At 43.4% G+C, this 25,034-nt stretch overlaps 1 protein-coding gene across 2 annotated transcripts; it reads left to right on the forward strand.

The window, feature by feature from the left end:
• The first annotated feature begins 1,051 nt into the window (after positions 1–1,051).
• On the forward strand, positions 1,052–24,758 carry atxn2l (ataxin 2-like). 2 transcript variants are annotated; one of them, XM_061230770.1, is made up of 23 exons: positions 1,052–1,818; positions 3,173–3,212; positions 4,660–4,716; positions 6,878–6,949; positions 8,036–8,195; positions 8,643–8,764; positions 8,878–8,969; positions 9,511–9,771; positions 10,320–10,798; positions 11,440–11,526; positions 12,906–13,037; positions 13,473–13,544; positions 13,626–13,696; positions 14,710–15,053; positions 16,523–16,592; positions 18,588–18,725; positions 19,563–19,626; positions 19,948–20,126; positions 20,215–20,353; positions 20,609–20,718; positions 22,510–22,692; positions 24,051–24,231; positions 24,562–24,758. In XM_061230770.1, the coding sequence occupies exons 1-23, from the start codon at positions 1,694–1,696 to the stop codon at positions 24,615–24,617; spliced, it is 3,234 nt and encodes a 1,077-aa protein (XP_061086754.1). In that variant the 5' UTR covers positions 1,052–1,693; the 3' UTR covers positions 24,618–24,758. The 2 variants fall into 2 exon arrangements, with proteins under 2 accessions (XP_061086754.1, XP_061086755.1); XM_061230771.1 differs by lacking the exon at positions 1,052–1,818 and adding an exon at positions 2,192–2,291.
• Positions 24,759–25,034: the final 276 nt, after the last annotated feature.

The following is a 25,034-nucleotide window of genomic DNA, read 5'->3' on the forward strand; positions in this document are numbered from 1 at the left end:
TCGCTCTGGATCAGAGCGTCTGCTAAATGCCTGTAATGTAATGCAATGTAGTTCCAACTCCGTTGATGCGCAAAATTAATCTGTGGACAAGCTCCCGTACAGCGGCCTGTAAAAACATGGGTCGCATTGCAGTTTGCCTCAAGACCCTACATAATATGTAACCAGCCGCAATGGCTCAATGTAGAAATCTATACAAACATAACTATTTACTGTAATCCCAGAATCCCAATGTGACCAGTCGGAACACTTCATACTGTAACAGCTTATGTTAGGCTATTGTCAGTTACATCTCACATACGCTAATTCAGAAAAAATTCTGTAGATTAGTGAAACATAGCCTAGCCTATATGACGCTTCCCTGTTTTAAATTGCCAAATTTGTTTGTAGGATATGAGCCACAACAACAAATCAGGAGAATTCAAGTTCCCTGTCATCTCCACTTTCTGGATCTGATAGTGCCAGATTTTGTGGGTTGGGTTTTCATAGTATGTGGGAGTGAGCCTGATGAAGTCAGATGACACATGAAGAAATGTGAAAAGACTTCCGCTGAAACTTACATCGTTGTACACTCTGCTGGGGGAGTGGATGAGGGTGGAGTTGTTTGTCTGCTTCGATAATGGGACATTGGAGGGACACAGAGTGTAGGAGGTGGTAGTGGAGTGAGAGTATGCATTTTCAGAATAATTGGACACACCCTATGACAGTTCACAAAGTGAAGGTAAATTTACCTGATAGCATTGTAACCAATAATGTGTCAATACATCAGAATGACACCAGAAAAAAATTCTAAGTGAACATATTTTTTACCACACCTAATATTACTGCTGGTTTTAATTTTATTAAGTACTTTTAATACTCAATGAAGCTGTAACTTTTTACATTGAGTTACAGCTTCATTGAGTGGCATCATTTTGTGCTATTGTATACAAGTGAAATGTTGTTTTCAAAGTTTATTTGGCAAAAAGATATTAGATTGTAAAAGCGACATCACTAAACAGAGTCAGGCGTGCGCGTTCACTCATGAACGTTTCGACTTCAACAGTCTGAGCAACAGCGGTCATGCGCACGCATGACGTACACGCCCCCTACTACCATTTTCACTTTCAGTCGCGCGCGGATCGTGAGAGCTGCAAATCTCGAGACGTGGTGACGGCGGTTTTCACCCCGAAATCCGAATATAATCCATATCCTTATTAATGACATTGGCTAATACGAACGTAATACATTGGACTTACATGATTAAACTACAATAGAACAGCAAACCAAATGAAAGGGACCAGAAGCGTGAGAGAAAAACAGAAGGGGGTAACGTTAGCTAGCTAAGGTAAGGATAACATAGGAACTAACGTAGCGTTAGCTAGTAGGCTAGCGACCATATCTGTCGTCCCGCCGGCATAACAGGAGTCGTGGTTTTCGCTAACTATATTTTTATTAATGACGAGGGGGATCAAGTCATATATTTGCAACGTTAACTACAAACGATACATTTTCCTGTCGTACCAATTTCCCCCAGCTAACTATTGCTAATTATATTTTAGATTGTAGCCAACTCTTGCATCAGCAGAACTAAAGCTAGCTACTTCGCTAGCAGGGTAGCTTCGCTTGCTGGCTATTACCGATACGCTAGCTTGTAGCGAAAGCGTCCGTGGGTTTGACTCAATTGGGAGGTTTATAATCTAAAAAAACATCGGCCATGTTGAAGCAACAACAGTCCGGCCTCAGCGGACGGAAAACCTCTAACGGAACTTCGGGCCCATCCAGCATGTCTTCCCCAGCATCTGGGCTCAACACGAGCAGCAGCAGAGCGGCTAATGGAAGGTAAGCAAAGACCGGTTATCTCCTTAGGAAAGGTCGAGGGTTTTCTCTTGCTAGTTTGGGCCTGCCGGTCAAAGCCGGGGATGTAATAGGGGGCGTGTCGCACGGGCGGGAATATGTTTAAGTGGGCTGTTCTTTGGTAGTTAAAGTTTGATTGATATGATCCAACAGCCAAACAGAGCTTCGTAATCAAGCCGGGATGAGTTGTGTCAAATTGGGGAATTGGCGAAGGAGGACTTTAGGATTTTGATTGAAAACATGATACGACCAATGCAAGGGGATTGTTTATTTGATTGACTATAAGTCTGACCAGTTGCATTCGACCAGAGGTGGGCTTTGAATTGGTTATAATTTTTTTGTTGTTGTTTTCGAACCCCTACTATAATAATAGTGCATTGGGAGTCAGAAGGCTATGCGAATTCTCAACAATTGGAATTTTAAAATAGCAGGAAAAACAGGATGCACGCTCATAAAAAGTAACGTTACTGTAGTTTCTAAAAGTCCCTTTTTTCTTGTCGTTATTACCGCTTTTGATCGAGCTGTCGGTGTGTTCAGGGGTCGCTAGCCAGCTACCTGCTATTAGCTTGTCTTTGTGTTACTGGGAAGCTTCTCTGCTAAGCTTATCAATACAACATTTTGCAAGAATTAGGACCGTATTATCCGTAGATAATAATCGATAACTAAGACACTAGTTAAATCACGTGTCGCTAGCTATCTGTGTCGCTAACTTGGCTACCTTTGATCTTAACAACGTTAGCTAACGTGAGCTAGTCGTTAATGCATTTAAGCAACGTTAAGTTAGCTAACGTTATAGCTAGCACAGACCATAGCTGGCTGACATTATTATCGTGTCAGACAACACGATAATATTGTCAACCAGCTAGCTGTCCATATGACTTTGTGAATTTGTTGCCAATCAATTAATATCTAATAGTTAATAGTAGCTAAGTATTGATGTTTTAATTGACGTTAAAGAGCACATAGTGATGAAGTCGGTTGCCAACTCGGAATTAATTCTGCTTGTACGTAGCTAGCTAGTTAGCTGCTGAGCTAACTCGCTTCTTTTTTGTTTCGTGTTCCCCCACTAGTAGCAGCCAATATCAGTACATGGTACGATGTTTTGATAGTATTTACCTGACTTGTAAGTAAGAATACGATTGTTCCTTTGTTCATGCCGTTGATTAGATTTTTTTTTTCCAATAGCAGTTCGAATTTAGGGGGCTCATATCCGCCCGAATGATTTCCTATATAGCACACGTATACGCATTTCAGGTTGTTTTTTTTGTTGTCAGCCATTGTATATTTTGTCATGTTGTCTTTTTAACAACTTCCCTATTTCTTCTCCTTTAATCTCCAGAAGCCGAAACTCTGTGAAGGTACCTTACCAGTCTTCTCCTGTGAGTAGCTTTATTTTTTAAACATAATTTCAACGTATCTCTGAAACAGCAAAACGTCATGTTTACTTAAAAATGACTTTCTGAGCTTTTGTTCCTGAAAACTAACTTTGAAAAAAAAAAAAAGAAAAAAAAAAAGAAATTAGTTTGTATTGCAGATGGGCTTATAAAATAACTTCTAAGCACAACCGCTAATTGGGATTGCAACCACAGCAATATTTACTTTAATATAAGATCTTGGTTATGGTCTTGCGCAACTGTTTTTGCGTCATCTAAATTCTCATTACATATACGTTTGCACATTTAGCACTGTTATCCAGACTAAGTTGCACACGTTACATTCTTAAATAGAATATTCATAGGACTACTGAAGCAATTCAGGTTAAGTACCTTGTTTAAGTGTAGAATGGCAGTATTCTCACCTGGAATTGGAAACAAGCTAAACAAAATTGTGTGTTTCAGAGAGAACCCAATTTATTTATTTATTTTCCAAAACACCATTATCTCTGTGTCAGTTTGAGATTCTTTAGCATTTAGTATAGCATTTCACACCTGCATGGGGGTTTCACATGAACCCTGGATACCTTGGATCACATTCTAGCCATTAATGTACTTTTTACAGTTTTACATTTGTCTTGACATTTTTGTTTGACAATTAGTGCTGTTCATTTTCCCTGATGTTGACTTGCTGATTTCTTTCTCATAAAAGGAATGGTCTGCAGCGTTCGCTGGCTTAGACAAAAACATGCTGTGTGTACTTGCTTTTTTCAAGTGTTTCAAATCCAATTTCTTATGACATTTTTGTTCGCTGATATTGAGAATAGAATATATTTACAGTAATATCATTTTTTAAAAATATAATCAGACAGTACTGTCAATGTTATGTTATGTCAATGAGTTATTCCCCCAAAATACATGAATAAACAATTTAATCTGCTGCAATAATACACATACACGTCTAGGTTGGAGGAATGATCTAATGGCTCTATCTCATATTGAACAGCTGTGTTTGAAGAAGTTGGATTGACCATTTGTGAGCACATATTTTGGAGTGGCTTAAGGCATTAAAGTTTGCAAGTTGATATGCTCTTTCTTTGCAAAGATAGCATTTTAGTAGGTGCTGATTAGATCCACCCACCTTGATATGGATGTAAAATAAATAATGAATTGTCAACCGTGATCACAACAGGATTACTTAAAAACAGAGGCCCAAGGTGTTCTGAATTGTTCTTCTATGAACCCATGAGTTTAATTCCTGAATGTTCTGGAGTACAGCATGAGGGCGGACAATGCCAATATTTTCTCATTTAGGGCCATTTATCTATGCAGTTTCATAAGATGCATCTGCAACATCTGTTGTTGGTTCCTAGAAAGAACATAAAATGCTATGTTTCTGTCTCTGCCTATCTGAATTTTTATATATTTACAACTTGTATGTGCTTCCTCTCAGGTATTTGAAGGAGTGTACAACAATGCCAGAATGCTGCATTTTCTTACAGCTGTAGTGGTGAGTCACTCCATTTCTCTTTGTGTGTACTTTCAGGGCTCCAGACTGTGATTAAATGGTCAGAGAAGGAGCATTTTTCTTGGTGGTGCGATTCATTTTTTTTTTTTTGTTGAAGGTAGCACTGGTGCAACTCAAAAAGGGGGGGAGGGGGTGGTTCCCCACACTTCATTTCATTCACTACAGTTCATTGATGTACGATAGCCTCGGCGTCATAATTGATTCCTTGACTGTCATTGGCACGACTTGGTCCTGTTTGACATACGCCATTGACCGACTCCAAAGGCAAACAAAAGCATAGAACAAGACTAGATACAGAAAGCTTTCCTATATGTGCACGACGTGATTGTGTACACCTTACCTATCAGACACGGCTGACAGCAAACTTACATTTGGTCCCCTAAAATGGGAGGACTATGAATAAAAGGGATGTAATTCCTATGCGGATCACTGTAAATGGCCTCAAATAAAAGTTGACATTCTACACTTTTTTGTTTTTATTCCCAACACCACCCCCCCACATAGGGGGGGACAACTTTTTACATAAATACTGTTTTAAAGTCAAACAGAATAACGATCGAGATAAGTATGCCAAAAATAAGTGTCTATATTAGCCTATAATAATATAACAGAGTTTACTATTGAGTTTAATGCTGCAGTTTAGCACAGTTTTTATTTTTCTTTGTTATGATTAGGGATGCACATTTTAAGGAATTTTGTGGATTGATTTTTGGCAACATTAATGAACAATCATTGATGAATTGCCAATAAAACATCTCTGCAAAATAAGTCCCGCCTTCCTTAGTGACTGTTGCTATGTACGACTAAAGAGTCCCAGTCAGTCAGCTGGCAGCATCTGCTTGAATGTATTACTGCAAGATGGTTGCGGTAATACAACCATCTTACGGTAATACATATAATCCAGTATCTTGGTGAAGCGTTTCGGCTTTATGCAATTACCCAGAGCACGATTTATCGATCTAGATCGTTTCACTGAGATGACAAATTTCTTAGATGCTGACTTTTTCACAACTTTTTTTAAATGCAGTTCACTGTAAAATAATGGACCTCTATATACCACTGCTTTTCTGGTAATAAAAGTGGCGACAATTCGATAATTCAATACATTCGAAAAACTCAACAGAAAAGTTTCTTTCCAAATATTCATGACCGTTCAAAAGTTTTGGGTCTCCTTAGCTTTTTCTGATTTAATATTTTATTTTGTCTGTGACTCATCAATATCATCAGAGTCTGGATATCTTATTTTCAGGTTATCCTTAAAGCGATACTAAAACTCTTATATTCAGCTGTAAATTCTGCTGATACAGTATGGAACCCATTGATTGGCTGAATGGCTTTAAGTCATCAATGGTCCAAGGTATTAAATGAGCCTCAAACCACTGTGCTGCTGTCAAACCAAAGTGTAGAAACAAATGTATAAAAATACCCTTTAATAAAAGCTGAGTTTGTGCTTTGATCATGTATGAATTGTTTGATTACAAACAGAGAAAATAAAATATTAAATCAGAAAAACAGTAGTGTATATATCATCCAAACTAAAAATACACATTTTAATCTAGAACTATTCCTTCTACTTCGCCTGTGTCCACATAGTGTCGACAGTTGTGTTTTAGCAAGCTGTTTGCTGTGCTTGGCTTTGCATTATCCAGCTGTGAATTTCAGTTTGAAATTGTGCCAAGACAATATAGGACCTCCTTTAGCTATGTTGGACTATGAAGAAGACATAAACACTTTACCCCAGAATGCTGGTGTGCTTGGGCCGAAACTTCTGCTTGCGCGGTCACAGTTGGTAAGTCCCAGCAATAGAATAAATAGTTATGGATTAAAATGTGCATTTTTGGGCCCTGTTAATGTTTGCAAGTGACTGTGGCATTATATTTTGAAAGACTGATAAGCAGTAGTCCATAGAGGTCCATTATATCACAATGAACTGCTCCTAAAAAAAGAAAATTCTGGATTGATAGATATTGATAGCTAGTACCCTGCGGAAGTGGAAACATGCTTTTAATTTCATTTTTGGGTGAACTGCCCCTTTAAGTTATGTATTGTGCCTAGGAAATGAACCCACTAGAGTAAATTGATTTGGTAAATATGTTATTGTGGATGTTCTGGATTGTGCACTATATATTTCACTTGACTGCAGGGTTCAACGTGTGACATCAGAGTGAAGAATGGCAGTGTGTACGAGGGTATCTTCAAGACCCTCAGCTCAAGGGTGAGTCTAGGAGAGCCGATCTGGTGTTCTTGTCACAATTACCATATTTCTCATGACAATGCAGTTTGTACTGTGTAGAAGATACATAACACTGGATATGTAAATTAACAGATGGGTCATTCCGTGTCAAATCAGATAAGGTTGTTCCTAAACCTCGAGTATATCATGAATGGGTCCAAAATCCAAGGCCTGTAAAATATTTCTGTTCAAATCTTATGATTGATATCATATTGGTGAGGTAGCAAATGGCTCAGTCATGATGAAAACATGTTTGTCTTCCATCCTACAAAGTTTGGTGAGGCTAGGAATAATATTTCTAAAGATATCATTGCCCAAACATGCCTTCCCAGATGATATTATTGTTGATTCCAACATGTGCGGTTAAATATCTGCTGAGCTGTGCCTATCAGCGTTTAAATGAATTTGCATTAATCTCATAATGATGGTGTTCCGTAGTTTCCTTGGTTGCTACAGTGTCCTGCTGAACCAATAATTGCAAGACCAATTGCTGCGTAGACGTAGAAGTCTTTTGTCATTAACATTTATAGAACACTTATTTAATTTTATCCTCTGGCCAACTGATTGTTTTCTTCTCTTATTAACATAATACTATAGACCGAAGAGTAGAACCTTTAGCCAATTGTAAACCGTGTCGATGTCTGAATTGGGAGTTCCCTTGCCAAATGTAATTTTTAATCTTAGTGCTGCGGTTGGTACAGATCAGTTTGTTTGAGCTCTGTCATTGGGTCCTGTCTTAACCCCTCTGTCATGATGTTCTCAGTGTGGGCTGGCAGTGGAGTCAGTCTTTAACCCCTCTGTCATGATGTTCTCAGTGTGAGCTTGCAGTGGATGTGGCCCTTAACCCCTCTGTCATGTTCTCAGTGTGAGCTTGCAGTGGATGTGGTCTTAACCCCTCTGTCATGATGTTCTCAGTGTGAGCTTGCAGTGGATGTGGTCTTAACCCCTCTGTCATGATGTTCTCAGTGTGAGCTTGCAGTGGATGTGGTCTTAACCCCTCTGTCATGATGTTCTCAGTGTGAGCTTGCAGTGGATGTGGTCTTAACCCCTCTGTCATGATGTTCTCAGTGTGAGCTTGCAGTGGATGCAGTGCACCGGCGCTGTGAGGAAGGGGGCAATTCCTCTGCCCCACCCAGGAGAGAGGAGATCACAGATACCATGATCTTTAGCCCCTCTGACCTGGTCACCATGACCTGTAAAGATGTGGACCTCAACTACGCCACCAGAGGTATTGCCAGGCCTACATGTGATCTCTTAAATACACGGAAGTTAGAGCAGCACTTGCTACTGCGATATGACATATTAGCAAGTGGGAAATGTTTGGAAGGCGGGGAGTTGATTTGACTGATGTTGAATTAGAAGGGGGAAGCAGAGCCTATGGCTCTGGGGGGAAGAATATGCGCCACTGTGTGAAAAGATATTGATTGGAGTGTAACGGAAAAGTGACAGACTTTTGATCTAAATACACGTGGATGGGAAAAAAAACTTTGGGGTGAATATACACAAATATTAGAATTTTATATCTTTTTTGGAATATGTACTTTATGATGTGTTCGTGTGGTTATGAAGACTTGACTAACTTGAGGAAAAAAACGTATAGAATCAACAAAAGAAATAATAATTATGGAAGATGGAGTAGGATGAATCATGGATGGTGTGGCATCTCTCTATACAGACACTTTCACAGACACGGCCATCAGCTCTGCGCGTGTGAATGGGGAACATAAGGAGAAGGTCTTACAGCGGTGGGAGGGCGGAGACATCAATGGAGAGAGCTACGACCTAGAAGCCGATGCTGTGAGTCGCACTTTCATTTCTTCAGAAATTTTAGAATATGCTTCCGTGACTTCCGTTTTTTGGGCACAATGACTTCGTACGCAACCACATGCAATGATCTTTTGTTCTTTTAGTCCAATGGCTGGGATGCCAACGAAATGTTCAGGTTCAACGAGGAGAACTACGGCATCAAGTCAACATACGACTCCAGCCTCTCTATGTACACGTGAGTCCTCCTGGCCTTTCTGCCACTTGGTCCCTCTACACAGCATAGTTTCCCTCACTGCAAAACTTGCTAAGTGAGAAAAGAAAATGCCAATAAGGTGAGAACGTTTGACTCATTTTGAGATTTTCCATTGGGGTTAGAATTTCACAAACCGCAACTTAAAACTAGCTTGTATTTTTTGCTTGAGATAGAAAACATAAGATATAACTTAAGTCTTATTACAAGACTGAAAATGCTTGGTAAGACATTTTCTTCAGCACTTGGGTGTCCAGTCGTGGTACTGATCCTGTCTCCCCTGACCAGGTTGCACTGCTAAAAGTTTTTAGCAGTGTTTTAGTCTTGTTATAACACTTAAGATCTTTTTTCTTTCTCTTATGTAGAAAATATAACCTTGTTTTAAGGTAATGTTTGCTTGCCAAGCAAATTTTCTTATTCCATTGGCAAATCTTGAAATAAGTTAAACTCTCTTTCCTCACTGGCACTATTTTCATGTTATTTAAGCCAAAAAACAGAGAAAGTAAGTGAAATTGTCTGTTTGCAGTGTGCCTCTGGAGAGGGGCAGCACGGAGGGCTTCCGTCAGCGCGAGGCGCGGGCGGCCCGTCTGGCCAGCGAGATCGAGTCCAGTCCCCAGTACAGGCACCGCGTGTCCCTGGAGAACGAGGACGGGAAGACGGAGGAGGAGAAGTTCAGCTCCGTCGTCCGGGACCGAGACGGCAGCGAGAGGGAGAGGGGAAGGGAGAGCCCCAGAGAGAGGGAGCGGGAGCGGGGCCGCGACAGTCCCAGCTTCTCCGGCAGCAGCAGGTCAGTAGCGCAGGGGGGCAGGTCATAGCGCAGGGGGGGCACGCCCGCGCTTGCATTTGGGTATTTGGAAATGTGTGTTTGGCACCATGTAGGCCAAGTGTGTATTTGTCTCTCCTGGAGTTGTTTACTTCAGTTCTGTCTAAATGTGTTGTTAGAGCTGTTAATAGTGTGATGTAATGTCACTGTATGCAACTTTTTCCTCATAATAATTAATAATAATAATGAGCTAAGGGCCTTGCTCAAGGAACCAGCAGCTTTGCGGATCTTATTGTAGCTACACTGGTTCTTGAACTACCAGCCTTCTGGCTCCCAGACTTGTACCTTAGACACTAGGCTACCAACTGGTTCTGATCCCGGTGTAGTCACAATAAGATCCGCACAGCTGTTGGGCCCTTGAGCAAGGCCCTTAACCCTGCATTGCTGCAGGGGGGGACTGTCTCCTGCTTAGTCTAATCAACTGTACGTCGCTCTGGCAAATGCCAATAATGTAATGTAATGTAATGTGTTTTCCTGTGTGGTGTATTAATCTTGTTGTATCCTGCTTCTAGGGAGGGTAAATACATACCTTTGCCCCAGCGAGCCAGGGAGATGGGGGTGTCGGGGAGCAGCATAAGAGGGGAGCGGGAGAGGGGGGAACGAGGCGGTGGAGGAGGTGGTACAGCCTCTCTCTCCAATCGAATGGGTGGGTACCACTCCAGTAGACCGGGCCCTCCCAATTCCTCCCCGAGACCCCCGCTCCCCTCGTCCGGCGGCCAGCCGGCCCCTTCGTCAGAGAGGAACAGCCCGCTCTCCAGCAGGGGGGGGTATTCTCCGCACCACCCCCAGGGCAGCCCCGGCCCCGCCAGCGCGTACACTCCCTCTGCGGCCCTCGGCAATGCCGGCGGCGGGGCCTCCGCCCGCCTGAACGAACCGGCCGTGGCCTCGCCCGCCCCGGCGCTGGCCTCGCCCGCCAGCCCTCCCACCGCTCAGTCACACAGCCTCCCGCTGCCCCACTCCCTCTCCGACACCGCCCGGCCCGTCAACGGAGGTGAGCGCCAGTGCCGGCCAGCGGGTAACGCCAACTCAGTGTTCCCAACACCGAGTTGGCTCTACACCGAGTTGGCTCTACACCGAGTTGGCTCTACACCGAGTTGGCTCTACACCGAGTTGGCTCTACACCGAGTTATAAATAAATAAATAAATAAATAAAAAATACTTCCAGATCAGCTTCCATTTTTATAAAAATGTGTATGAGTCACATCCACAATCCATTTCAGCATACAGTGACAGTGTAATGGTGATCCACTGGAACATTGTGTTGGGGAAGTTGTTGCTAATGAGAGACTACGAACCGGGCAGGCTTACATGGCTCAGCCTGCACAACCGAGTGAATAGGTGTTCGGACCACCGTGAGCTAACACAAACACTGGGACGTTGTGCAGTTATTTGTCGTTTCCTCTATAATTATTGATCCAATTCACATCAATTCAAGTGTTTTAGTGTCTGAGATAGTCAATAAGCAACCATAATCATGAACTACATTCCTGAGGAGAAAAACTACCATTGAATAGACGTAAATTTTTACTGGAAGCGGCTGCTTCCTTATGTTCTGTTCGGAACATAGTTTACGTTAGCAAGCCTTTTTGTGACAGTTGGATTTTTCTATTTGTTTATTTCCTTGGTTTTCAGTGTCATCCAGAACCTCCCCAAAATCCCAGAGACCTGTACAGGCCAATAGAACCCTCCGCACAGCCAACTCCCACACCACTCCTGCAGGTGAGCTGGCTAATGCAAGCCGTTGCATTGGTGAGGCAGAATGACGTGTCGAGGACCGTATCGGCTAGTGGTCTCCAAACCTGGCCCTGGTCTGCTGATTTTTTCTTTTCTCCTAAATATTTGCATCCTGTTGAGACCAAAGTAACCAGGTGAGGAGGTAACTGTAAGTGCAGAGTAACAACAAAAACCTGCAGACCCAGTAGCTGGCCCTGGTCCAGGCCAGGGTTGGACACCACTGGCCAATACGGTCCTCAACAGGATGCAAATGGTATAGGCGGTGCTATTCACTGGCTGGCAAAATGAAACTTGAGTATCACCTTGGGGTTCAGCGTGTGTTGGTTTCCTGTGCAAAGTCATCCTTCATCCCCCTCATCCCACTTGTGTGTCCCATCAGGACCATAGGACATCCTGTTGTGACTTAAATTATAAACCAGTAATTTAAAGTGCTTATCACGCTTTGTAACTTTGCTAAATTAGTCCTAAGACCTTGAAATGTTGGTGTTGCTAGCAAGTCATCGTACTATACCTGCAATTGTGTTATTTCTTAACATTAGAATATTTGCAGTTCCCACCATTTAAAATTTTTTTAGAGCAAAATTATTTTTTGCTAAAAATGAACACTTTTTTTTTTAAGCAATTGAAAAGCAGAACATCTTCACCGCAACCACTATTTGTAACTGTTTTGGTAATGCTTAAATGTGATTACGGTGAGCATCAAGTATTTGAATCGACCCATTTGTGTTAAAGAATGTAATTGGTGGAGAGCTAATTGTGATTGCACACAAGGACATTGATGCAAATTAGTAGGAAATTAATTCTGAGCTGAAACTGCTAGTATCCTCACTCATCCAGTAGGAGGAGACTAGTTACATTTCAGATCCAGCAACAATTTTTTTTATTTAAAGAAGAGGCCATCCCTTCATATTTTTGCATTTTATCAGACATTTAAAAATGTAACCAATATTAATAGGCTTCTGTTAAAATGTGAGGCTTTGTGTAAGTTAATACCAATAAATGTCCTTTCTCTAATATAACTCATTTTATTTTTACGTTGTTCAGAGTATTCGCGTATTATGGAAGTATTAATAAGGATGTTTTATTAATGTAATGAGGATGTGCGTGACTAGTCGATCATTTGAAAATCCTTTCTCATCCCTACATGAAATCAGGTGACACGACCTAGCAAAGGTGTGCTAGCATACATATATCTTTTTTTTCTCCGTTATTGCTCTTAGGAGTTTTTGCGAGTCTTAAGCGATGCATTATAGAGATTATAACTAATATCCTATGTTAATAGTTGCATTTAAACATTTTTCATTGCAGCATATTTACGTGGCTGAGATGTTATCACTGTGGTGACTCCCTTCTCCTCTCCTTAGTCTCGCGTTCTCCCAAATCAGGGGTCGCGTCCCAGGACCCCACTACTGGTGCTGCCCCGTACTTGGATACCACAGCTGTCACCATGACGACTCAGAAATCAACCGGCCCTGCTCCTCTCTTCCCTGTCGATGGTGAGTCCTTCTCTTTCTGCTACTTATCTCTTAAGGGTATGTTTTCCTCCTAACCCGCTATTTCACGGGCACGTATCTTCACTAAAGAAGAGTCCCTTAGCTCATGAGTAGTTTATGGATCCCCTAAAACTACATGCTACAATTTTGGAATGATAAGCGTCCCATGTTGTTAAGGGAAGCTGGTTGAACCCGCAGCGTCTCCTGACCGACAGTGGGGTTATGGTGCTCAGGATGCACTGGAAATGGCACAGGCAGCTGAAGCGCTTCCTAAATGAGTTGATGTGCGGCACATTAGTTGCTAGTTGCTGTAGGTTAGCTGTGATTCTGAAAAGATACTTCTCTGAAATGTGTATTTCCTTATGTAAAACCGGAGCAGTGTATCTCCTGTTGATGGAGTGTATCGCTAATACAGTGTATCACACCCCCCCCCCCCAGTGAATGAGATCCTCAGTGCAGCAGGAAAAGTGGAGAGTCCAGTCAGCCCACAGGACGGGAAGAGTGTTAAGGGTGAGTGCCTCCCTGAGTTTGTTGGAGTATGTGATGTGTGCTGTAGGTGGTGTAACTGAACTTGACTTCCACCTTTTTCAGCTCCGTCGGCTCCATCAGTTCAGCAGCGGTCACAAATCGAAGAGCTGCGGAAATTTGGCAAAGAATTTAAGGTAAGAATTATTTCGCTCTTAAGTGTTGCTGCATTGCAGGTGTTTGCAGAGTGTGTGTATTGCATGTATGCAGAGGTGGCAGTTAGTGCTCAACTGATGAATCATTTCTCAGCCAATGTGGAAAAAAATCTATACTGGGGTTAGTCAATTCTGTACCTGTAGTAACACTTTTGCATACTGACTTTTATACTGAAGTTCATCTGTGAGGAATAGAAATGACTTGGCTGGTGACCTAGCATGCACTTGATTCGTATTGGCTGTGAGCTCTATTTTCACTTGTAAATTCACTGGTATGCCTTTTTTCTTTTTTTCAAATATAGTGTGAAAAACAGTTGTAGAATAAATGCGTAGTTGACCCCTGGCAGATACTTAGCGTGTATTCAAACAAGTTAGACTGACCAGTTGACCAATTGAATGTCAGTATATTGGAAGTACTTTACTGTTGCTTTGCTTCCACATTCAACAACCATGTTAAAGGAAAACAGAAAATGTAGGGAAATATACCTTTTTTCTGACTTACCCCACACTTAGACGAGGTGTTTGATTTAATGCTCAATTTCCATGTTAGCATAAAGTGTTAGCTTAGCATACAGGCTTGAAGCCTATCGGAGTCAGCAGCCTACCTCCTTCAGAGTGAAGAAATACACCAGCTCCGAAGCTGTCTTATTTACACAATGTATCATGCGTATTTGAAATACACGCGCAGAAAAAAAATAAAGATGAGAGACAGAGAAATTAAGAAATTAGGCGGTTGGAACTACAACTTTTACCGCTGGTTGTGAGCAGTGCTCCGTGCACCTTGTGTCGGTAGTTTTAAAAGGCAGAACGTAGAGCTGAGCATGTTCTCTCTCTCTCTCTCTCTCTCTCTCTCTCTCTCTCTCTCTCTCTCTCTCTCTCTCTCTCTCTCTCTCTCTCTCTCTCTCTCTCTCTCTCTCTCTCTCTCTCTCTCTCTCTCTCTCTCTCTCTCTCTCTCTCTCTCTCTCTCTCTCTCTCTCTCTCTCTCTCTCTCTCAGCTCCAGACCACCGCGGGCTCCAGCAGCGGCGGGCCGCCCATCACGGCCCAGGGCGACACCCCCCAGCCCGGCCCCGCCCAGCCTTCCCCGGCCGAGCCGGCGCCACCCTCCGAGCCCAAACAGAGCCCCGCCCAGAACCCTGCTCTGCCCCACGCCCCCTCCTCCCCGCCGGAGGAGCAGGGGAAGGAGAAGGAGGCGGACGCGGCCGTCGCCGGGGGCGCCGCGCCCCCCGTCCAGCCGGCCGTTCCAGACGTGCAGTCTCCCGGGACGCCTCAGCCCGCGAGGACCCCTGGCGCCGAGGAGCCTCGGCTGGAATCCGCAGAGCGAGGAGAGGGCGTTACTGAGTGAGTACTGAGTGTGTAAAGGGTGGACAAGTGGTCAGAAGAAGTAAAGAGGGAATGAAAGTAAGGTATGAAGAAAGTGCCTTTCAGCAAATGCCTTTCGCGTGTAGCAGTTTGCTGTGTTGTTTGTGTAGATAAGTTTCACGTTCACACGTTAATATTCATAGTTTAGATTATATTAATGGATATACTGTGGATGGATGTACTGTTTTATACTGTGGGCACCATAATTCATTGGGCAGTGACGCATTTTTTATTTCTTTGGGTTCTGTACTCAAGCACTTTGAGTTTGAAATGATACAATGACAAAGGTTGAAGTGCAGACTCTGCTTTGAGGGTATTTTCATCCATTTCGGATGAACTGTATAGAAATGACAGCACCTTTTGTGCATGGTCCCCCCCATTTTAAAGGTACTTCAAGCATTTGTTGAATTGGCTTCATAGATGTTTCGTGCAGGCAGGTGTACTCATTTGTGTCGTTAGTAAGTGCAGAAGAAAGCTGTTGATGTCTAGTCTTGATTCTAGACTTTGTAATTGTTGTTGGAGTGTCGATGCAAATCAAGCTGGCCGTCATAAGGCTCATGAATGAAAATCAATCAATCAGGAGCATTGCAAAAACCCGGGGCATGCCCAAGCCAACAGTTTGGTTCATTATTAACAATAAAAAATAAAAAAAACAACAAAGATTAAAATGTACCAGAGTGATGGAAAGAGGAAAGTGTAGAGAGAAAAAGGCCCATGATCCTGAGCATACCACCTCATCCGTGAAACACGAGGGGCTGTTATGGCTTGGGCCGGTATGGCTGCTAGTGAAAATGGCCTCATTTGTCTTCATCCATGATGTGACTGCAGACAGAAGTAGAAGAATGAATTCTGAAATCTACACAAATATTTTATCTGCTCCAATAAAACCAAATGCCTTCAAATTTACTGGACGGCACTTCATCATGCAACAAGACAATGACCCGATACATACTACTAGAGCAACAAATGGGTTCATGAGGCCAGAAAGTTGACAGTCCTTCACTGGCCGAGTCGATCACCGGATCTGGATCCAATTGAACGTGTTTACATGCTGAAGAGACTGAAGTCCCAGAAACAAGCAGGAACTGAAGATGGCAGTACAGGCCTGGCAGAGCATCACCAGGGAAGACACCCAGCATCTGGTGATGTCTATGCATCGCAGATTTCAAGCAGTCATTGCATGCAAAGCATATGCAACCATATATTTAAAATGATTACTTTATTCTACATTATACTGTCCAATTGTTTTTTGATGCCCGAAAATGAAGGGGGGGGGTTTGACCTGCACAAATGGTTTCATGATTTCTCAACGGTTCACCTGATAGGGATTAAAAATGACAAAAAATGTATCACTGTCCATTGAATTATGGTGCTTACTGTATATTGGGAAATCTATTCATTGCAATTATTAATGGGCTATCTGCTTATCTCCTATTTTGCCTCCCCAGTCAAGTGAAGAAGTCAACTCTGAACCCCAACGCCAAAGAGTTCAACCCCAACAAGCTGCCTCTGACTCTGGTGAGAATACAGATGTGAAAAACACCCGACCGCAACACTACCTGAACACCCGACAACAACACTACCTGAACACCCGACAGCAACACTACCTGAACACTCGACCACAACACTACCTGAACACCCGACAACAACACTACCTGAACACTCGACCACAACACTACCTGAACACCCGACAACAACACTACCTGAACACCCGACAACAACACTACCTGAACACCCGACAACAACACTACCTGAACACTCAGGAAGATGCACAATTTACATTTTAAGGACACTCATATTGATTTCATATTTATTGTGCAGAAGCATAGTTTAGTGTGAGAATAAATGAAGGTTACAAGGTCGGGCTTGTATTCTTTACGGAGATCACTGACCAATCATCAGAAAGAATCAGAATAGTATTATTGACTTTTGACCAATGGGGGCAGATGACATCAAAGTCACACAGTGATGGCCTCCTTCACAGAAGGTCCTCTTGACATTCATTCCAAATAGACCATTTTCACCTAAGAATTGCAATACCTTTGCTTCTTTTATCTCAGGTTTATGTGAACAAACCTTAATGTAATGTTCAGCCCTGTTGTTGTTCCAATAATAGTAATATAAATAGCTGTAGAAATTAATGTTACAATGTTCTTAAAAGCTAGTGAAAGAAAAACGAAGAATTATTTAAGGGATTAATCTGTCTTGGATCTATTCTTCGCTATAAATTCACTATGTGGGTTAATTTAACATGTACTTTCTGTTTTGTGCATCATTATGTAGCCTGGGCTAACTATGCAAAACATGTGTATACATTCACAATACACAATAAACAGAAGTTTATTATTTTTAAAAGATTATAAAACATCAAAATATTTACATATTTCAGACTACTTTGGCAAAAAACCCACAACAACAACCCCCACCTCAGTTTTTCAAAATATTTTGCTTTTATTTAGCAATTAAAGAGGAAAGTTTTGGGTCATGAAACGCTCATTTACTCAGTGTTTACATGTCCCCAGCGCTCTCCAAAATAGAATGTTTACTAAGCCTTAGCCTCGGAGATTACGATTGGCTTCACTAGCAAAATGGAAGCATCGGCATGATAAACAAAAAGAAAAAAGTACGAAAGAAATGAGCTAATCTGAGTCGCTCTTTGCCGCACCAAATTTAGTTGGCGTGGCATCAGCACCTCAGGGTAAGTGTCGTTACTTCTGACTGCGTTGGGGAGTGCTGCACACGGTAACCATGACACACAGATTATTGATGAGAAATTGGATCATTTTATGCACTTGATTGCAGCGGCGCTGAGAATCTTGTAGCGGTCGCCCGCCACCCCTGTTTGAATGTAGCGGAAAAACACTGCATAATATGCAGCAATCAAGTCATTAAATTATCGGCATATCGCAGTAATAGTTACATAATGAGGTGATCATTAATGAAGTGATGAAGTCTTGCAGCTTCTATTCAAATACAAACAAGCAAATTGAGAGGTTTGTTTGTTGACTTTTTGTTACATGGAGGAAAAACGCATTTAAAGGTACAATAGGCAAGATGTTTGTTACAAGACCATTGTAAATCCCTTCCTGTCATTGAAAAAGGCTCACTGACATGTTGACTCACCCTCTGCCTGTGTTTATAGTCCTTAAATTTGGGTTCCAGAATATACAGTTGACAGGCTGGCTCTCTGTACCAAAACATCGTATAGCTTTACAATATTTCAAGCTCATTGGTTGAAAATTGGTTCTAATTGCCACAGCCAATGGTGTCGGGGGGTTCAACATCAGTGCTTTCACAGCGAATGGGTGAGATAAAGTGTTGTGATTTGAGGGTGTTTGTTGCTGCTGTTCTTCTCTTGACCGTTAGAAGTCCCAAATGACCTATTGTACCTTTCATTTTAATGCTGTTTGATCTCATCCTGTTAAGAAAGTTATCTGCAGTTTTGTATTGACAGCTTGAGTAGATCTGGCACGGTAAGTGAACTGTTCCCCCTCCTCTCTCTGCGCTTTGCAGGCCAAGCCCACTTCAGCCCCGACGCCTCCACGACCCACGCCTCCCAGCCCCTCCGTGGTGCTGCAGCCTCCCCCCGGACAGGCCCCCATATACAACACCCCCTACCTCTCCTACGTGTCCCAGATACATTCTGTACAGGTCAGCACCACCTGACATACACATAAATAAAATAAGAAAAGATGCCGTCTTTCCCGTGAGAACGCATGAAACAATGGTGAAAATTTCGAATGGTATTGTTATATTGAGTAATGCATGATTTAGTGCACTGTGAATTGGCACCAATCTCCAAATGACTGACCTCACCTGCTTTCCATCAACCATTTTTCAAGAGCTAGCAATACAAGGATGAAAACACCTGAAATTTCAGACACAAATGTGATATCTTTAGTTCCCTGTTTAGTGGGCTGCCAATCAGAAAGGTACTTGAAGTGAACGTCCATTAAAGACCGGACTGTATCTTCCTCGTTTAGTGAAATGGCGACCTTTACAAAACGGGAATTGTGTTGTTTAATGAAACGCTTTAAATCTCTTTAAGGTGGACTTCCAAAAAAGCTGCTTGCATTACCTAGTGCATCCACGTCCCCCTGGTTTCTGTCACGCTCTGTCAGTTTCCTTCCCCGATTTCATGGCTCTGTTCCTGCCACAGTCTGTCCTTTGTGAGCCGTAGGCTGTTATCACGATGTGCTACTGTCGGGTGATTGGCCACACTGCAGCTATTTGCTTCTGAATGAGCAGCACGCTTCCTTTGTATTCCGAGGAAATGTCTTTGGACATCTCCCAAAGCACCACAATGCCCTTCGCTTTTTTTCTGTGCAACCCCCTTTTATAGCTAAGATTTTTAGATATTTTTAAGTGCCAGCTGCATAACCGGCTTACAATAGAACTCGCCCTCGGCTGTACAATAGCAGTCACGCTCGATTCTCAGCTGTAGGATACGGTGCTGTGCACGTGACCTGTGTGCCCCCTCTCTTCCAGGCCCCTCAGATGTACCAGTACACCATGTCTACAGTCAGCCAGGGCAAGTACCCCAGAGCCAAAGGTGAGATGTTCCCCCCCGTTTTCTGACCGCTCAAAGCCTTTCTTTGTCGTGTTTGAGTTTGTTTCACATCACATTACATTAATTTGGCAGACGCTCTTACCCAGAGCGACGTACAGTTTATTAGACTAAGCAGGAGACAATCCTCCCCTGGAGCAATGCAGGGTTAAGGGCCTTGCTCAAGGGTCCAACGACTGTGCGGATCTTATTGCGGCTACACCGGGGATCGAACCACTGACCTAGCGGGTCCCAGTCATGCACCTTAACCACTACGCTACAGGCTGCCCCCATATAATTTGTGTTCTCCTCCTGCCCGTCCGTCAGGCTCGGTGGTGGCCCCCCGCTCGGACCACAGCTCCTCGGCGCCCCCGATGATCCAGGCGGCGGCGTCGGCGGCCGGGCCTCCTCTGGTGGCCTCCCCCTACCCCCCCTCCTATCTGCAGTACAGCCCCCAGCAGTACAACCAGCAGGTCATACAGGCCATGACGCACTACCCCGGGCAGGTACTGAGCCCAGCGCTGGCCCAAACGCTCCCGTTCCCCCCGCCCGCGCGCCCCTCCTGCACTGACACGCTCTTTTCCATCTCCCCAGCCCATGTACTCCATGCTGCAGGGAGGCGCCCGCATGCTGGGCTCCGGAGGAGGTCACCCTCAGCAGCTGGGCCCCCCCGGAGGTCCTCAGTTCCCCGGACAGGGAGAGGGGCCCCCCGGCCCGCAGCAAGGACTCTACGGTCAGTTTCTCAATAGCATAGCGCTCGTTTAGCGTTCCAGTACAGTTATGTAATGGCTGCATAATCTGAGGGTGCGGGTGGGAGTGATGATCAGGTGATGAGTTTGACTTTATTGGCGGTGCGAGACACTGTCTGAAAGCAGACTTTAGACATGTTGCCTCCCGCTGAAAGGCTGGAGTGTCGTTCAGGGGTTGGGAGTGATGGTCTGTAGCAGCGCTCGTGGACCGGTGAGCTCATCCTTCCTCTTCTCCACAGCTCCGCAGTCCTTCTCTCATCATTCTGGCTCCATGCACCCGCCCCAGCCTTCCAGCACACCAACTGGAAATCAGCCACCCCCCCAGCACGCCGCCCCCAGCCCCAACCAGGTGAGTCCTATCACGCCCATCTCTCAGCAGGGCGGAGCTTTGGGCTACTGGGTTATGGCGAACACAAGGCTAGCTGGCTGCTTGTTAAGGTAGCTAGTATTCCCGTGCGAGGCATCCTGACTAGTATCGCCGTACCTGCTAATTAGATAACATTTCACGAGACAGAGACACTTTAGTCAACAGTGCTTGAACTGGTTCGGTACTCACCGGTGCCAACTGTTACTTTTTGCAGTTATTTTTCCACTGGTGCATCTACGTCGCCTACTGACGCTTTTGTTATTTACCCCATAAGGCTTTGTTTTAGTCCGCCGGTTTTTATGTGCAAATGTTTACTTCCAAAATCAAGTAAACATTTAAGAGATTAGAATTCAGAACTACAGCTGATGCACTTAGTGAATTTGGAACTCTCAGCGGATCCTCTTGATGCCGTTTACAATCTGCTCATAAAACTCTTGATTACCTCATTAAACGACTTTATAAACCACTCGACATGGTTTATGAAGTCAGCCCGGCAGACGGGCTCGTACGCCGTACTGGGACGTGATGTGGCTCATATGAGGGGATGCAAATGCGGTCACACGAACAGCGTTATTGATGTGTTGCACAGTGATGCTCAGCCAGCTGTTTCTAAATCTGACGGGAAGATTCATTAGCAAATAATAATAAATAAAACAGTGTAATTTCTGTTCCTGGATTTTCCTATACGGCCGAACCAGCATGCCAAATCTCATTAACGTCCGTGACGTTGCGGTCCAAAGTGTGTTGAGTTGACATGGAATTACCCATATTATTTATACAGCTGTCATGTATATATCTCAGTCCTTAGAGAAATTGACTAGCAAACCTATGTTTGTAAAGCAAGACACAAAAAAGTATGATTGTCATAATAGTTAAATATTTCTGCCTATATTTTATGTTACCTCTCCACATGCACGCACAAATACGTACACGCACACTCGCATTGTTAGGATCGATTTGAAAGAATAAATTTAAATATAAAATTAAATTATTTTAATGGTATTTAAAGGCATACTGTGCCGGATTTTTATCTCGAAAATACTTGTAAATAACCAAGCAGAGGCATATCTATGATGCACTGAGGATCTGTGTCTTGGTGCACCATTGCCTGTTTCATTCCCCTTTACCTGTATTTCTTAGTGATGAGATGTGTTGGGACATGGTGCCCTTTTCTCTCTGAGGAGAGGTGGATGTGGCTCCAGAGCCTGTGGGGTGAGATCAGGTTTCAGCGGTTTATAGCTGCCTGGCTATTGCGATGGCAGAAGTACCGCAAAGTGAAAAGACAAACCTGCGGGGCTCGTTCAAAAAATCTTGGAATTGCTTTTTCTTGCTGGCGGCAGCTACCGAAAGTATATTGAGATATAAAAATAAAAACTGGTTTGAAATATAAAAACAGATGCGAGTGTGTGGTAAGTATATACCTACAATCACTACGAATTACTAAATGATGTAGAAACATGCGTTTCGCCAGGTTCCGCAGTGTTTTCAAAAATGTAAAGGACAGCTGTTTGACATCTTGTTGCCATAGAGACAACAGAACCATCATTGCAGACCTTTGCTGAAGTATAAATGCAATGCGCAGTGCAACGCTTTCCGTTTCTGTCATACGACGCTTTGTAGGGGTCATGCAACAAAGTATACATCAGGCTTTAGTCTGGAGCCCTGCTCTCAGTGTGTCTTATTCTGCACATTGCTATCTTTAGCATGCACTGTAAGATGTAGGAACTGTTTATTGACAAGGTTATAACCCCCTCTTTCTCCCTTGTTACCCAGTCTGCCCAATCAGGTCCACAGCCCCAATCCCTCTTTCACTCTGGGCCCCTTTCTGCTCCCACTCCACCGAACATGCCCCCTGGACACAGCTCTCCACAGGGCTCCTACCCCCTGCAGGGGTACAGTCTGCATGGGCACCAGCACATCCCCCAGACCTACCCCTCTCTGGGGCAGCTGGCACAGGTACCCTTCTGCTGTGTATGTGAGCACGTCTGTCTGTCTGTCTGCCCGTCCGTCAGCGCTGAGTGATTAGTGTTTTTAGACTTCAGTGCGATTTCAATTCTGTTTTGGAAAATAATAATGGTTTTCAATTTGATTTATTTATATATATGTATATATGTATAAGGTGCATTTCATATACCATATAAAACCATATGTACCATATAAAATTCAATACAAATGGGAACAGCTTTTTGGTGCACCCCTCCCTTGGAATGTGATATAGGAAGGTATAAAATAACTATTGATTCCTTTATGCGAGCCGGCCAGTTGAAACTATTGTGTCAAATTTTAGCCACCAAAGAAATGTTATATAGATCAGGTGTTGAACAATTTCCAGTAGATTATGCCAAAATGAAACGGAATCATATTTTTTGGTACTTTCCCATAGCCTCAAACCCAAATTCAGCCCAGTTATTCAAACTGGACTCATATTCAAATATGGCTAACAAACTGTAATATCAAGGTGAAATTGACATGCACACCGTTCTGCTTGGGGCTTTAAAAACTATGAATCTAACCGTTGTAAATGTTATACTTCTTGGCAAAATATTTAAGTCCGATCCAACATTTACAAATTGAGCATTTTAAATCAATTGTAAAACATCACAACAGAGTAGAAACCTTGGTATCTCAGGGAAATTGTAAATATAAATATTGTTTGTTTGGTTCAAGGTGGCTGAGGGTTGGTGATATAAATAATATAAAATAAAATAAACTAAAAGACAGGGGAAAGGGATGAAATAGTAGGAGAAAAGGAAAGCGAGAGGAAATCCTTTAGTCAGAATGAATTAATTGCAGTAAAAAAACCCCGCTAAAACTGTAAATGTAGTTGGAATACCTCAAGTTTATGATAAAGCTATTATTATTAAGATATTTTTATTGCTATTTTGTTGTTATTCTTATCAATTGAATTTTTATTGTTCATTTTTATGTTTGGCCCTGACATTCCTTTCCAATTAAATATTGTTTTATGTATGTCAAAAAAAGGGATTACAAAACAAAACAAAACACTGTTTATCCACCAAATTAATTCAATTCAAATCTCGCTCAGTATTTCTGTGTGTGTGTGTGTGTGTGTGTGTGTGTGTGTCTCTCTCTCTCTCTGTGTCTCTCTGTGTGTGTCTCTGTGTGTCTGTCTCCCTGTCTCCCTGTCTCCCTGTGTCTCTGTGTCTCTGTCTCTGTCTCTGTGTGTGTCTCTGTGTGTGTCTCTGTGTGTGTCTCTGTGTGTGTCTGTGTCTTTGTGCGTGCATCTGTCTGTCTGTCTGTCTGTGTTTTGTATATCTCTGTATTTCTCAGTACTCCTCTCTTCCTCCTGTCAGGCCCATGTACCAGGCGCTCTGTCTGGCCCCCATCATTCGGGCACCCATGGACACCCCCAGGTGATGCTGCTGCATGCTCCTCCCCAGCAGGGGCCGGGCTCCGGGCCTCAGCACCCCCAACATGGCCCCCCGCCTCAGCAGGGCGCCCACCAACACTACGCATACATCGGACATCCGCAGGGTGAGTAGACCACCCCTGCATCTGCCTCAATACCGCATGCATGGGGCTCTACCGCAGCAGTCACTGTCAACGATTTAATATACTGTAGCCATTTTCAGAGTTGCCCCCTGGGAAATGTAGGAACCAATTTAATTTTTCTGTGTAATGTTGCCTTGTTTTTTGCAGAAGCATCATTTTCTGCTCGGGTAAAATGATTAATATGTCGTGCTCTTTGCCCATGCAGCAGATATAATGTGAAATGTGTGAGGCGAGAAAGGAGCATGTAGGGGTGGGCGCGTGGCGGAGATGACTGTGGCTGACTGTGTTTCCCGTCTCTGCCTCTCTCCGCAGTGCAAGTGCAGGCTCACCCTCCCCAGCAGCTCCCCTTCCATCCGCAGGGAAACTGAACACTCAGGACGGGGGCCACGGGCAGGAGGCGGGAAGCAAGAGAAAGGCTTCAGACTCTCGCTGTCGTCCCCTCCCGTTCGATAAAACAGCCAGTTGTCCACCATTGTCCAGCGCCCGAGGATGAAACTCACTTTGCAAAGTCAGGAAAGCAGTGTTAATGTGCAGGAGCATCCATTCAGATCCTCCTCACCCTTCTGACATTCTTTTTTAAGACTTTTTTTTGTTTTTTGTTTTTCCGTTGGAGATCGAGGTGGCGGAAGGTAATCGCCCCTCACAGAAGAGCTTTTTAGAAGCTTGAGAAAGACATTTTCTCATTTCTTTTAAACTGACCAGAAGGACGACTTGCGAATGGCTGATCAATAGATCCCCTCACCAAGAGAACTTGTCTGATGAGAGAAAGCAGACAGAAAGAGCGG

The sequence above is a fragment of the Conger conger genome, chromosome 2, assembly GCF_963514075.1.
Source record: "Conger conger chromosome 2, fConCon1.1, whole genome shotgun sequence".
Taxonomy (NCBI): Eukaryota; Metazoa; Chordata; class Actinopteri; order Anguilliformes; family Congridae; genus Conger; species Conger conger.